The 15,749-nt window shown below is 37.7% G+C and overlaps 1 protein-coding gene across 2 annotated transcripts; it reads right to left on the bottom strand.

Annotated features, from left to right (window-relative positions):
* Nucleotides 1-11,554: 11,554 nt before the first annotated feature.
* LOC147503225 (RNA-binding motif protein 25-like) lies at nucleotides 11,555-14,996 on the bottom strand. Of its 2 annotated transcripts, XM_086603948.1 has the most exons (4): nucleotides 14,270-14,996; nucleotides 13,585-14,174; nucleotides 11,884-12,007; nucleotides 11,555-11,794 (listed from the first exon to the last, which is right to left on the bottom strand). In XM_086603948.1, the coding sequence occupies exons 2-3, from the start codon at nucleotides 13,981-13,983 to the stop codon at nucleotides 11,906-11,908; spliced, it is 501 nt and encodes a 166-aa protein (XP_086460074.1). In that variant the 5' UTR covers nucleotides 13,984-14,174; nucleotides 14,270-14,996; the 3' UTR covers nucleotides 11,555-11,794; nucleotides 11,884-11,905. The 2 variants fall into 2 exon arrangements, 1 of the variants encoding a protein (XP_086460074.1); XR_015220151.1 differs by lacking the exon at nucleotides 14,270-14,996 and having other exon boundaries at nucleotides 13,188-13,774.
* Nucleotides 14,997-15,749: the final 753 nt, after the last annotated feature.

The following is a 15,749-nucleotide window of genomic DNA, read 5'->3' as shown; positions in this document are numbered from 1 at the left end:
CATTTGAGAGACATCTCATTTCCTCCCATGTGAAACATCAAACCACATTTACTTCATTTTTATCCACCACATTAAAACAAAGTGACACCTTGCCTCTTTTTCACTATTAACACCTAATCTAATTAATTATATGCAAGGTGTCAACTTTGCACCAATAATTTGTCATTTTTGTCTTGACATGCTCCATGATTGATGACTCATCCAATCTTGTGGGCCCGCATAGTGGGTCCTATGTGCAGTCCAGTGGTGGTCCGATCTTTGGGCAATTTTACAACTTCCCGCCTATGCGTAGAGTTCATCGCCCTGATTGTCTGAGTAGCTCACTTGTCGCATTCGGAGTCCTGGTTCAAGAGGTAGGAGCTTCGGAAGTTTGATGCTTCTGTGCGGATTTGGAAGAATTCATATATATGTCGTTCCTCGTGCTTTATCGTAGGTTTAAACCATATTTCCATGTTTACTGCGAATACCTGCAAAAGTATGAAAACATATTTATTTCATGATTATTAAACACATAGTTAACCAAATTTATATGTCTCAACGGGGTTTCATAATACACTTTTGGGTGCTTATCACACTATCCCCAAACAGCACTTTGCTTGTCCTCAAGCAAAGAAGAGACATTAAAACCGATAAGTGGCCAAAAATGTGTAGTCCTAACTAATTCTCGTTTCGCAGAGTGCGGTTGCATTGACCATATGCAACAAGGCCTTAAACCACTAGGAATTCCCTAGTGGACGAGTTTATAGCCTGTGAGAGTTTTCCAGAGAAGATACTCACAAACTTCATTTATACTACAATGACTTCGATGACATTAAACTCGTTTCCTAAATTAATCTCAGATATCCATACATCTCCTTAGCAGGGAACGAGGATTGATTTCTTTGAAACTCAAGTTAATATGTATTCAATAATTAAAACATCTACATATGATCATGCATGGAGTGAACTTTTCATTGAAATGTACTAGCAGGGTTGTTTCTGAATCCTTTTGAGAGTGTACCTAAATGGGTTCTCACAGGTATGTGTCAAAACACAATTTCACTCAAAAAATTTCCACTCAAGTTTTGTTAACTCCATTGTGCAGTGGGCACACGTTTCCTCACATCTCAATGACAATCAGAGGAGCCGATGTCGATCAATCACGTCTACTACTTATTATCACACCACCCTACTCCTAATTGAGCTAGAGGTCTTTATTAGGTATTGTGGGGCTTAGGTGATAGTGTACAAGAAAATAGAAATGGATAATCAAAATTTACGAGTATGAGAGAATAGGGTTTTCATATATTTACACTAGAGAAATCCTTGTTTTCTTTCTTTCTTTCTTCTAACTGAGTTTTCCAGCCTTGTTCTTAAGCCTCTAATGGATTTTTTTTTTTTTTTTAGATGGCTTAAAAACATGATTCTATTTTTCTTTCCTGAAGCAAGTAACTGACTTTTATTTGGGACAAGTCTTTCTCTTTATTCTTTCCATATTTCATCCTATTTCTTATACTCATCATTTAGGTAGGTTCTTTTATTTGGTTTAATAGATGGGCAAGGATTTTTTTTTTTTTTTTGAAAGTGAAAGGTTTGATGAAAGGTTCAGTGGAGTGACTAGTGGTAAAATTTGTAACAGGTAAGAATTTTTAGCTATGTCGATCCAAAGATGGCCTAAATTCTCGCCTAGGGTTCGGGTGGTGATCAAGTAAGTAGATGCGTGATTTTCTCTAATCGGAAAAACTACTCCTCTGTGTCATCACACACAAATCACTCATGTCAAGGTTTTTGGTTAGATTCTCACAGGATTGATAGTTTAAGTAACTAACCGTTGGTTCTAGAAACTTACTGCTATGTACAATCGATGATACTCAGTACATGAATGTTCATGAAAAGATGTATAAACTATTGTATACGTATTATCTTAAGTTTCTTAAAAACAAATCCTAATTCGGATACTAATGTGAGATTTCTAGACAATTTTCATCATTGAAAAGGAAACAAAACTTTGTCACTAAGTTCAATTATTAACATGAAAATAAAAACTATATACAGGTTACAATTTGCCTAATATTTGCTACAGGGTTAAAGCACCCCCAACAGAATGATGCTTAGTCCTCGAAGTATCAATAATTAAAGAGAGAAAGTACCTGAGAACCGTGAGCAAAATTAGGGCTAGATTGTTGGACCAGAAAGGTTGGAGAACATAATATAATATATTATTCAGAAAGAACAATAAAATGTTCAATAGCACACTAAACATAGCACAGGAAATAATGAAAAACAATAGCATACGACACATGAAAAACAATAACACACCAAACATAAGGTTTAGCTAGATATGTACAATGGCAATCTCAAGTTTACCATCCAGCAGGATGTGAAGTTCTGGCATCTTCTTGAAGGAAATGCATTTCCTTAGCATCGCGCCAAAAGATAATAGTCTGCCAAATTTCTTCCCATTCTTCGTTTCCAGATTTCCTCAAATGTGTCTTCATATTTTCATCCTTCGGGTAACAACGAACATGCCTCAGGTACCGAGCGGGACGCTTCCATTGCCGAAACCTCAATGAACGAATGATTCTGTTTGTTGGGCACATAGAATCTACCTTGACCCAATCATGAAAAGTAGCTGCAAACTGTGGGAAATGTGTCTTCATGATTCGGCAAGCGGTGACCGGTAAAAGTATATACTGATCCTGAAAAGTGCGAGCTCATTTCAGGTTGGAGATAACACAACCTATGATGTTAAATAATGTATGACCTTGAGCTAGTGCACTGAATACGATGCAAGCAGCCTCATTGGCAGTAGAAAAATGCCAATCTCCCATAATGTTCAGGAGTACAAATAACATCGCAGTCCCCATGTTCATGGTCATGCATGCTAAAGGAATGGTGACGTCACGCCATGCCACATGGCCATTTCCTTCTCGTTTAATCTCAAGACCATCACCGTAAGTTTCACGAAACACTTGCCACTGAAAGGAACGGTAAGAATTATGATAGATGTAATGCCATGATGCAACAGGTTCGTGATATGGAAGATCCAAAGTTAGTGCAAGTTGTTGTTCAGAAAAGATATGAGGTGTGTCACCAACTTGGATTGTGAACCCGTCTAAGTAGAAACCATGCACATGGTTGAATGCTAGTGTGTCTTCCATATTAGCATAAAAGTATGCAGCCAAACTCGGAGAATAAGTTTGGTCAGGTTGAAGAATTAGGGAAGACCATCCGATGTTTGTAATGTAGTCACGAAAGAGATGGCCATAGGTATTGGAATCCATCATAGACTGAAAGGATTGCTCAGGAATGAGTTTGGGAGATACCATGTTTGATGAAGATGCCATAGTGGATGAAGTAAAGAAATAGGTAACGACAAAGGCAAACTGGATGGATAAATGAGTATGTAAGAGAATAGACCCTCCTGTAAGCACATGTTAAATTATATTAGTCACAACGCAAATGGTGACAATCCTATTAAGCATTTCATACAAAAGAAAACACAAAGCTAAGACAAAATTGATAATACGACGAAAAATGTAATAACATATACGAGTATTTATTTATTGACTTAGTAATATTAGAAAATTATGGATTGTTATGTTGATCTTGGAGACGCATATCATGCACCAGACTGTTTAGTTCTTCCATTTGTTGGCCGAGCTACATCTGAATGTCCCCTTGGCTGGCAGAGAGTACAGTTTGATTTTCCATTAGGAGAGCGTGATTTTGCAAGGATTGAGAATGATTTTCCAAGATCTCCTCTTGTTCAACATCATGCATTGTTTGACGTTCTTGGAAATCCTTAAGAGTTGTGATGATGATATTCAAACGAGCGTGTAATTCCCTCAAACCATGATGAAGAAGTTGAATGCCTTCCATGGGATTAATAATGTTCAGCATGGCATTTTCATCAAATAAATGGTCAGAATTTGAGCTTGGGTCGTTCTGTTCATCTATCAGAGTATCAGGATTCCAAAAACCAACGGAGTAGTTTGTTTGGAGTACTTTTATATGTGTGTTTTTTTTTTTTAATTTATTTACACTTTTATATACAAATGTACAAGACAAAAGGAACGTGTCAACAACACCGGAAGTCCAAATAAAATAACACATCACAACAGCTTAACTCAGGCAACTTTCATGTCGGCCTGGGGAACCCAATCCAGCCGGTCGTGGCTTAACCTTTATGTTTTGGGGCCTAGGGTTCGGATTCGTACCATCCCCCGACCAATGTGCAATGGTCTAATAATAATATTACCCTTAGTACATATGGTATAGCCTCAAACTGCCCCTTGATACAGTCACATAGAAAACCGATCGGGGTTGGCCTGGTGGAATCCGTTGCCCGCACGAACTAGGAAATGTCCGATGTTGCATATCACGACTTTCTTTGGGCACCATGCTTGGTGCTAAGGGAAAAATGATTATATACATGTTGAGTCTTTTTACGTCAGATCCTCAAGACGAATGTGAGTCTTTTAACGTCAGATCCTCAAGACGAATGTGAGTTTTTTATCGTCAGATCCTCAAGACGAATCCCAACCTGTGGGAACAACGGAACGACGACGAAGTTTATCCTGCTGAGCTGGTGTCAGACAATAATATACCTTATACCGGCTCATCTCGGATAGAAGATCAAGACCTGGACAGAAGCGTTGTTGACAATTCATACACCACCCCATCCTTCGCGCACGTCGCTTTCGAGCAAAAGTACTACGACCATTACCAATTCGAGATGGGCGAGATTTACACCAAATGATGAGTTGGAGTTCGCGAGGAAGAGAATAGAAAAGGGAGGAGAAAGAAGGAGGTGAGATTTTTGGTACCCATTGTTTTCCAGGAGGCACGTATGCTAGATTATCAGAATACATTTATACTCAGTTCTGAAGTAGAGTTTTTGTAGACTATGGTTCCAGCGCTTGCAACCACACACTCTAGGGATTTTAAGAAAAGAAAATAGAAGAGGGCTCGGCTACCCAAATGGCGTACTTTCTCTGTTTAAACACATGGAAAGAAGTACACCATCGAATCTATTAGTCTATGTAGACTGGATCATTGAGAAGAGTCTCTTCGACATCTGGAGAGCGCAACTCATGATAATGTTTAAGGCGTTGGCCATTTACTTGAAATTCGCTGTCATCATTTACGTTTTGCAAAGAAATAGCCCCATAAGGAGTGACAGCAGAGACGGTGAAAGGACCAGACCATCGAGTTTTTAATTTTCTTGGAAAAATGTGTAATCTTGAGTTATACAACAAAACTTTTTGACCCACATTGAAATCTTTTCTCAATATGTGCTTGTCATGCACTCTTTTCATGTTGGCTTTATAGGATTTCGAGAGATCATAAGCATCACTCCGAATTTCCTCAAGCTCATTTAACTGCAATTTTCTCTTCGCGCCTACCGCATTAGTATTCTAATTTAGGCTTTTGATGGCCCATAGAGCCGCGGTGCTCAAAGTTCAACCGGCGGATGACAAGGTTTTCCAAAAAAACGAGGGCGATAAGGAGACATCCCTATAGGTGTCTTAAAAGTTGTTCCCAGATGCCCACAAGGCATCGATAATCGTAGAGACCGATCTTTTCTAGATGGATTGACGCTTTTTTCCAAATGGATTTGATCTCTCTATTAGAGACTTTTACTTGACCAATCGGGTTTGAGGATGATACGGAGTTGCCACTTTGTCGCGTGACTCCATATTTTTTTACTAAAGATTCAAAAAATTTATTGCAGAAATGTTTTCCCCCATCACTAATTATAGCTTTTGGAACACCAAATCGAGAGAAAATATTTTCTTTTACGAACAAAACGACCGTATTATGATCATTAGCACGACATGCCAATGCCTCAATCTATTTTGACACATAGTCAATTGCTACTAGAATGTATAGGAAGCCATGTGAATTTGGAAATGGACCCATGAAGTCGATGCCCCATACATAAAAGATTTCCACAATTAAAATGGGATTTAAGGGCATCATATTGCGTTGAGTAATGCGTCCTAGCTGCTAGCAGCGATTGCATGCTTTGCAATGCTCATGTGCATCTCTAAACAGTGTTGGCCAATAGAATCCACATTGTAGGACCTTGGCCGCAGTTTTCTTACCACTAAAATGACCACCACAAGATTGTTCATGACAGAAGGATAACACATCATTGTGTTCCCAATCGGGGATGCAACGACGGATTAGTTGGTCGGAATAATACTTGAAGAGGTAGGGATTAGGGGTGGGCAATGGGCCGGGTCGGGCTAGCCTGGCCCTAAACATTTAAAGCCCTTCAGATATTAGGGCCGGGTCGGCCCGGCCCTAAAGTCAGCATAGGGCCGGGTCACAAGTCTAAATCTCAAGCCCTGACCCTGACCCTAGCCCTCTTTAAGGGCTTTAGGGTCGGGCTTTAGGGCCGGGCCTATATATTTTCTTTTTTTTTACTACATTAGTTTTAAAACTCATTTATATTACAAAAATGTACAATAATCTACAAACTCAAAGTCCAACCAATCTAGTAATAATCATGTATAAGTCCAAAAATTTAAAATGCACATCCACAATCTAATGAACTGAAGTACATCGAGAGTTCGGAATTTGTTCTTCCTTGTACTCAAACCTCACTAAAATTACATTTAACATTGAAATACATAGACAAATAATTATATTATCATTTTAAAGGAAGAAGTAATAGATATAAAGAAGAAACATAATAGTTTTGGTTAAGGGTCATGGAAGTTGTTAAACTATTTGTAATATCATAAATTATTTCTATAATAGATTCAAACAAATATAATATTACTTTTCTTCTAATTTAAAAGTGATTCAAGCTTTGTATATGGAAATGAAAATATTGGCTTTTGAACAAGTGATGGAGAAAGGTTTGAGATTATAAATGTCATTTTTCCACAAAGGGTGTTTTTGGTTTCTATGTTACAAATGTCCGCGCTCGTATTTTGCTTTAATGGTGTGGAAGGAAACCTTTAGTTTTAGACTTGGCTTGGATGTGAATAAAAATATAATTTATAAGAAATAAGTGAGAAAAGAAATTGAGAATAATAAGTTATGGACTTTGACTTGATGATCAAAGGAATAAAGTCTTATTTTTTATTAGGCTAGTGCTCATTGTTCTTCATGGCTGCTAAGTTGACAAATTTTTGTTATATAAAACAAGTTATTGGAAGTACCCTTGGGTGTAAGTGATAAATTACAAAGGACAATGTTATTTTAATTGAAAATATTTAACAAAGAGTTGGACAATTATGGTATGTGTATTTATAGTGAAAGTATGAAACAGGGCCGGTTAGGGCTTGGTTAGGGCTTGGTTAGGGTCGGGCCTATGTTTTAGAATCTTAACCCTAGCCCTGCCCTAGAAAGCATTAGGGCCGGCCCGGCCCGGCCCTAAACTCTGTGAGGGCTTTAGTTGTGAGGGCTTTATAGGGCTTAGGGTCGGGTCGGTCAGGGCCGGGTTAGGGTCGTTAGGGCCAAATTCCCACCCCTAGTAGGGATCATCCCATAAATAAAATTTCACAGTGGATAAGAACTTTTTCCAGTCATTACGAGACCAAGATGAAGGGACTTCTTCGGTAACTAAGTAATTTACTATGTCAGCGTACCAAGGGGACGAAAAAATAGAGTACAAGTGTTCATCTAGAAAAGAATCACAGATAGGTTCGGTATCAGTATCAACATCACTGACAAGTCGTGATAAATGGTCCGCAACCACATTTTCGCAACCTTTTTTATCTCTAATTTCTAGAGTAAACTCTTGCAAAAAGAGAATCCATCGGATCAACCTTTGTTTTTCATCTTTTTTCGCTAATAGATAACGAAGTGTCGCATGGTCAGTGTAGACAATAGTTGGAGAACCCACTAGGTAAGGATGAAACTTATCCAAAGCATATTCAACGGCGAGAAACTCTTTCTCAGTGGTGGTATAGTTACGTTGAGCTTCATTAAGGGTTTTACTTGCATAGTAAATGACAACTGGCTTATCTTCTCGGCGTTGCCCTAGTACGACTCAATAGCATAATTAAACGCGCGTCACATTAATTCAAAAGGTTTAGACCAATCAGGTGGTTGAATTATGGGAGCGGTAGTTAGTGCGGTTTTTAAAATTTCAAAGGCTTGTTTGCAATTGAAACTGAAATAAAAAATGGCATCTTTAAGCAGGAGATTAGTTAAAGGTCGAGCAACCTTTGAGAAATCTTGAATAAATCTCCTATAGAAACCTGCGTGTCCTAAGAATGCGCGAATGTCTCGAACTGTTTTTGGTATAGGAAGTGAAGCAATTTTTTCTATCTTAGCTTTGTCGACTTCGATTCCGTCCTTTGAAATAATATGGCCTAAAACTATTCCTTTTGTAACCATGAAATGCCATTTTTCCCAATTAAGAACAAGGTTTTTCTCTTCACAACGTGTAAAGACTTTTTCAAGATTTGATAGACAACTATCGAAAGAATCTCCATATATGGAGAAGTCGTCCATGAACACTTCCATAAAACGTTCAACCATATCACTGAAAATGTGAAGCATGCAACGTTGGAAAGTACCAGGTGCATTGCAAAGGCGAAAGGCATTCGCTTATATGCAAATGTACCAAATGGACCAAAGAACGTGGTCTTTTCTTGATCAGCAGGGTCTATGACTATTTGAAAATAACCTGAATAACCATCAAGAAAACAGTAATATGCATGACTGGCTAAGCGTTCGAGCATCTGATCGATGAATGGAAGTGGAAAGTGATCCTTACGGCGCGAGTGATGACATTAAGTTTACGATAGTCAATGCATATTCGCCATTCACTGGGATACGAGCGGAAATGCATTCATCTTTATCATTTCGCACAACTGTAATGCCAAATTTCTTGGGAACAACATGTATTGGACTCACCCAAACACTATCAGAGATAGGGTAAATAATACCTGCATCGAGTAATTTTAAAACTTCATCTCGTACCACATCTTTCATGGTATGGTTTAGGCGACGCTGCGGTTCACGCGACGTCTTAGCATTTTCTTCAAGGTGTATGCGATGGGTGCACACAGTAGGTTCAATGCCTTTAATGTCATCGAGGGACCATCCAATAGCAGAACGATGTTGTTGAATGTCATTAATTAAACGAGCTTTCTGATCGTCAGTCAATTGTGAAGAAATGATAACTGGGTGACGACCATTTGGATCAAGCTGTATGTATTTTAATTCCGAAGGAAGAGGTTTTAAATCAGGGGTGGGCGGAGTGGGTATTAAAGATTCTTGAGGAAAGTCATCATCCATGCAGTAAACAAATTGATGTTCATCCAAGTTACTGGATATCACAGTCGTAGGGTCAAATAATGGTATTGACTCTAATAACTCATTTACTTCTTGTGTATAATCATCGTCCTCAAACTCGGATTCGCTAAAGGAAAGAAATTGGTACACTTCATCTTCTGGAAACGAGTTTGTTAAATACTCTTTTGCGAATGCCATTCAACCCCTGTTCACCTCACTATCAATGTCAGGCTCTGGAATTTGTTTCATCAACTTGAACACATTTACCTCTACCGATAGATTTCCGAAGGACATGGTCATTGAACCATCCCTATAGTTAATAAGAGCATTAGCAGTTGCTAGGAACGGACGTCCTAAGATGATAGGAATGGAATCACATGCAACTTATGTATCCAAAATAACAAAGTCTACAGGATAGAAAAAGTCTTGGACTTTTACAAGGACGTTTTCCACAATTCCTTTTGGATACGTAATGGAACGATCGGCTAACTGTAGAGTCATGGTGGTAGGTTTGAGCTCATGAAGACCTAGTTGTTTAAATAAGTAATACGGAAGTAAGTTCACACTAGCTCCTAGGTCTTGTAGCCTAAATGGTCGTATATTTGTCACCTAAGGTGCATGGAACCGTTGGTCTACCAGGGTCTTTGTATTTGACTATACCATTATGTTCGTGATGGATGGAAACCGTTCGGTGAGGAACGCTTGTTGAGGAACATTAGTTCTCCTTTTTGTGGTGCACATATCCTTCAGAAATTTTGCATGTTTTGGTAATAGTTTTAAAGCATCGAGAAAAGGTAAGTTGATCATCAAATTTTTAAAAGTCTCTCGAATTTCAGCAAAATTCTCATCAAGTTTATTCTTTGCCAAGCGTGCAGGAAACGGTGCCTTAGGGCGGAATTTGGAAAAAGGGTCTTCTTGCTTATTTCCTAAATTCTGATATGTTGACTTTGTTTGATCTGGTGAATCGTCCGTAGGTTCATTATTAGAAATAGATTCATTGGAACCTTCGGATTCCTTTGGTTGATCATCTGGCATACGTATTTGATTGTCTACCGTTTTTCTAGATCGTAGAGTAGTGATTGCATGCACCTCACCTTGATTGGAGGTGCTTGTACCAGGTGCATTAGTAAGTTCAAAGGCTGTGTTTGCTGGTTTAGGGTTTGGAACTGCTTGTCCAGGAAATACGCCTTTCTGACTCTTTTCTTGCGCCAATTGTTGAAGTGATTGTTGGATAGATGTTAAAATTTGAGACTGTTGGTTCATGTAAGCTAAAAAAGTCTCGTTTGTCCTATCCGAAATGGGTTGCACAAGTAGTTCACGATTATTGCTGAGAAGTTGTTGATTATAGTTGGGATCTGGATTAGCTGGAACAAGGCTACGGTTGGTTTGATAGTTAGCATTGGAATTATTTTGAAATTGACCTTGTTAGTATTGTTGATTATTTTCTTTGCCGTATGGAATAAAATTGTTGGTTGGTCGAACAGGTGGATTAGCGAAACTTGGAGGAGCCCCCATTTGTTGGTTATTTTGGCGCCAAGCGAAGTTCGGATGTTGTCTCCACGGTGCATTGGGAATGTTGAAAGCACATGCCTCCTCCGACTGTTAAGAAGGGGAGACATATAACAAGGGACAATAAACATCAGGATGGTCAGGACTGAGACAAAGAACACATGGGGATGTGTCAACGTTCAGGACCTGTTTTGGTATTTGATCGTTTACTTGAACTGCAAGGGCATCTACTTTTTTAGTTAGGGATTCTATCAAAATTTTAATTCGGGATCGGGTTTTACTTCAAAAATAGACGTGGCTTTTGTAACATTGTCCTTTGATGACCTAGACGACTCAGTGTTACCCCAGTGTATACCTTTTTTCGCTTGTTTTAACTACACCATAACAGGCTATTTGCAACGGCAAAAAAGCGTTGCAAATATGGCGTGGGCAAAGTGTTGGAAATATTTGCAACGCTTAAAAAGCGTTGCAAACAGAAATTTCCAACGGTTATTAACTGTTGCAAACAGAACTTTCGAACGCTTATTATAACTATTTCGTGCACAAATTTAAAACCTTTGCAACGGTTTTTTATTTTACAAACGCTTTTTAAGCGTTAGTAATTTGTTAAAAATTTTACCAACGGTTTGTAACCGTTGCAAAATTGTTAGTGAATTTTTTAAAAAATAATTTAAAATTCATTTGTAACGGTTATAAACCGTAGCTGATGGGTTGCTAATAAAAAATAATAATTTCTCATATTTTGTAGCGAGACCAGCTAAACCTACAATAAACAATGAATACAAGAATGAATACAATAATACAATAAACAATGTATCATCGTTGCCAATTGAAATAACTGAGTCCACAACCATAGATGTGAAAAATTCAATTTTTCACCACCAATCATCTTTGAAGAGAGTGAGGTATTTCCTATCAAAAAAAACAAAAAAAACAAAACTTTGAAGAGAGTGGTAGCAGCACACTTTGCCAACAAACTCTTCTTTTCTTCCATATTTTCCCCCTCTATACTCGCAGCAAGTTCCTTAATTTTGCTAATTGCCTGAAATACAAGTAGCAAACTCATAGCTTCTAGAACAATTTGTCATGAACATATCCAACCAATCAAACCAAAAAATCCAAATTCCTTACCAAATTGGAAGCAGCTCGAAAACTACGTATAAGACTTTGAGTGGACACCATCCTCAATGAAAAGTTTGGCCTCCTTTAAAAACTCTCTCGCAAAAAGAACTACTCTAGTGGTTCCATCACCCACCTGTAGACAATAAATCCGGTCATTAAAATTACAAGTGAATTCCAAATTTATCCCTAAAACCTAACCAATACAATTATTAATGATACCCTCTCAACTTTCTCTGAGACAATGTCCTTGTTAATGTCATTATCTTCTCTAAAGTATAAGCTGTTAAATGTTGTAGTAATGCAACCATCATAACCCACTCTAAGATAAATATAAACTTTAGCATAAAAATTTCACTCTTTTAGTCAGCCAATCACATTGACACGGATACGGAGTGTCCGAGACGGCGTCCTATATAAGTAGGACATGGGAACAAAGCTAATTAAAAAGAAAAATATTAGTATTCTGATATGTAAACTGACAGTCACTACACCAAAACAGTTTTTTTGTGACACCAAAATGGCATCACAAATAATTTTAGTAACACCATTTTACTAACTCACTACAATATATTTAATGATATTACTTCCTGATGCACCCAAAATAGAATTCAATCCCAAGTCATCCATTCCTCAAATAGTCAAACCAAAATTTCATGACAAAATAATTAAAAGAACTAACAAAGAGCATACAAGTCCTAGAGAACTGGTTTACAGTTCAACCTTCAGTTCTCTATATGTACCGGTGGTAAGCAAGTGCAGCAACAAATTGTCTAACCCAAATATGTGCTCTACAAAGTTTATGCAATCTGAACTTAATAAGTCCACATTGGCTAAAGTAGACAATCAACCCTTTTGTAATCAGCGGCATAACAACCCATGAACAAATTCCAAACCGCTTAACACAACATAAATAATGCAAACCAAAGAAACTTAATCATTCTCAAACTAGTTCACACAAATTTGAAACCAATTACAACACAATGCTAAAACCTTGCATCCGTGACAGACACCAACAAACCAACACGCTTAATCTTATTACACAAATGACCATGAGATAGATGCTTAATTTGATGGGCCTATCACCTTCACATATAACAGACTAGGAAGCAGGAACACTATATGAACAAGGGAGCAAACTCTTAATACACAGTACCAATCCTTAGACAGCCTCCCCCTCACCTCATATATATATATATATATATACAACATAAAATATTCTATGTACATAATATATACACGATTGGCTCATACAGATATGCATGATGATAGTCCAAAGTTTTATCCATTAAAATAAATGTTAATAAGTAAATTACCTTGTGAATATACCAATTGTAAAGACAATTTCCTTCATGACCCCCTATATATCCATATGGATCGATCAATTTCTCACCCTCTATGTAATCCCCACTAACCGATAAGAAATTGCTTGAGTGAAAGGAATATAAACCAAACTGCTCATTAGCATCACTTTCCAAATAATGTTCCTACTAGCTAAGCTAACTAAAAGAGCAGTTACCGAATGCTAGAATAATAATGTTTGCATGCAAAGTGGGTAAAGTCCATCATCGAGAGCATTAAAAAGAGGGAAAGACAAGCCCAAACTTGTGTGTGTGTGTGTGTGTGTGTTTAACAGTTTGCAGCAGAAACTGTATTTAATAAAAAACAACATATGAAAATAAGTAAATAACATCATATGAATGTTCCTCGTACCTTGTCGTACACCGCCCAGTTTATCTCATATGAGAACATCTCCTCCTTTGTCTTAGGAATCATGTCAATCAACTGCTTTGCATCCAAAAGTTTTTTGTTCTCTTGTGTCTTAACATGTTCACGCTCCCTATCACGGTCAGTTGTCTTCTCCTTGTAGTCATCCCTCGGACGATGTCTGGCCTCATCATTGCGATCCAGCTCCACTGGCTCGACCGAATCACTAGCTCGTCTACTTCTGTCCCTTTCAGCTTCATTTCGTTCTTCTTTTGGGTTAACATTTGAAATGCGCTTGGCAAAATCCGCTGCCGTAGCCAAATTAGGTGGTGGTGTCCTGGAACTGGGAGTTTGGACAGCTTGCAGTTCCTCCGTTGAGTAATCAATAGGAACCAAGGGCCTCATTTTCTTGTCTTTATCCCCATCATCTTCATCTTCTTCATGGAATATAGAAGGTACAACCGTTCGTTTACCTCGAACCCACCGCACCAATCCCGGTTTCTTAGTAGGAGCATTACTGCTATGCACGGTATCCGGTAAAGGAACCGGAAGACAGTTGAATCATCCCCAACGCTTATTTTTCATTATCACATCATCTGTGAAAAGTAAAGTTGAGATTATAAAACAGATAAGAAAAACAAAAGAGCAAGGAACGTAGAGCAAATAAAATAATTAAGGTACTATAACTAACTTTGAATGATTCATAACTCCGAGACGCCTCTCATAAGACTGTTCAAAGAATAAAGATCGGATCTAAAATCAGCAATAGCTTCTTCTAGCAATGCTGATTTTTCATCTTCGTTACACTGTTCTACACACATTTACTGCAGCATCCTATACATATTCCATCATGAGCATTGAGAATTACACAATAGCATTGATCTGTTTCTGTCATGACCTGCAACAAGATAGTGATTTTATTCATTGATTAGAGAGAGAGAGAGAGAGAGAGAGAGAACAAAACATCCTTAGCAACCAGTCCAGAAGAATGACATGATAGAAGAACACTCAAGTCGCTTACATGAAAGGATAAAATATAGTACTTCTTCTGGGAAAAGAAAGGGAGGAAGAAGGGGCAAGGCATCTTACTAAAATATAGTACCTTGGAATCTAGTTGAATTATCATATTCATAAAAACTTAAGAGAATCTATTTGCAGTGTACCTACTGGTGGCACTACTTACTAAAAAGTCGAACCACGTAATAGGAACACATTATTCGAGGTTATCAAAAACTTATTCTTATAGTTTGGCGGTGAGCTCCAAAGAAAGAATGATGAAACAAGTAGAATTCAAATCAACAAATGCAAAATGATGTTCGAGAGTGACCAGATTCAAGGTTTCCTTTACATATCAAGGTTCATGCAATTTAGTAAAAGGTGGTGAACTTAAAAGGACATCACCCAATATCTGCGTCATCTAAAACATCATCATGAAGAAGGCTTGCCACCGATGCACAAAAAGGATCTTGTTAATTTCTCTTAAGGAAAATTAAACTAACAGATAGAAAGAACACAAAGATTAAATAATATCATGTCGGTAGATGTTTGTTTGAGATTTTCTATTTCATATGGACCCCTCTCAATTAAGCGACCAACATAGACACTAAGATGTTCACTAATGGATTGCACTGATACAGCCTAATCCAACTCAACCTACATCCACAGATTCCATTTATCTTATAAATATCAAATAACTACTACACAACTCCCAACCTACCAATGAGTTTAGGTTGCACAAAGACATGGACTATTATATTTGAGCGACTTTTAAGTATCGGAAGTTACCGTGCAACTGTTTATATTTCATAATGTACGTGTGACTTTCAATTCAATATGTAATCTACTAATCTCTCTCACCCTATTGTAGCAACTGATCCTGCTTACAAGTTTCTTACATTCCATCATCTGAATAAATAAACTGACAATAGAAATACTTAATTGCATTTCTTAGTTGATGCGTTAGTCTTACTTGTATAGAGAACTTTCTTGTTTGAAATTATTTTTCAGCTCAGATGTGATAATCATAGACAAAGATTTGGAAACCACATCAACAAATAAACTCCAAACGTCATTACATCTTACATCTGAGTGGCTTAACAAGCAAAAAACATGAATTAAATAAGTTCCAATTTCTACTAATCTTCACTTAGTGTGTACGATTATATTACTCT

Source organism: Coptis chinensis, chromosome 4 (genome assembly GCF_015680905.1).
Source record: "Coptis chinensis isolate HL-2020 chromosome 4, ASM1568090v1, whole genome shotgun sequence".
Taxonomy (NCBI): domain Eukaryota; kingdom Viridiplantae; phylum Streptophyta; class Magnoliopsida; order Ranunculales; family Ranunculaceae; genus Coptis; species Coptis chinensis.
This window is presented reverse-complemented; position numbering and strand designations above follow the sequence as displayed.

Coding starts and splice junctions, on each gene's coding strand:
- LOC147503225 (XM_086603948.1), bottom strand. CDS start 13,983: ATGAGGCCCTTGGTTCCTATTGATTACTCAACGGAGGAACTGCAAGCT. Junction 12,008..13,584: donor ACTGGGCGGTGTACGACAAG/GTACGAGGAACA, acceptor TATTGTCTACAG/GTGGGTGATGGAACCACTAG.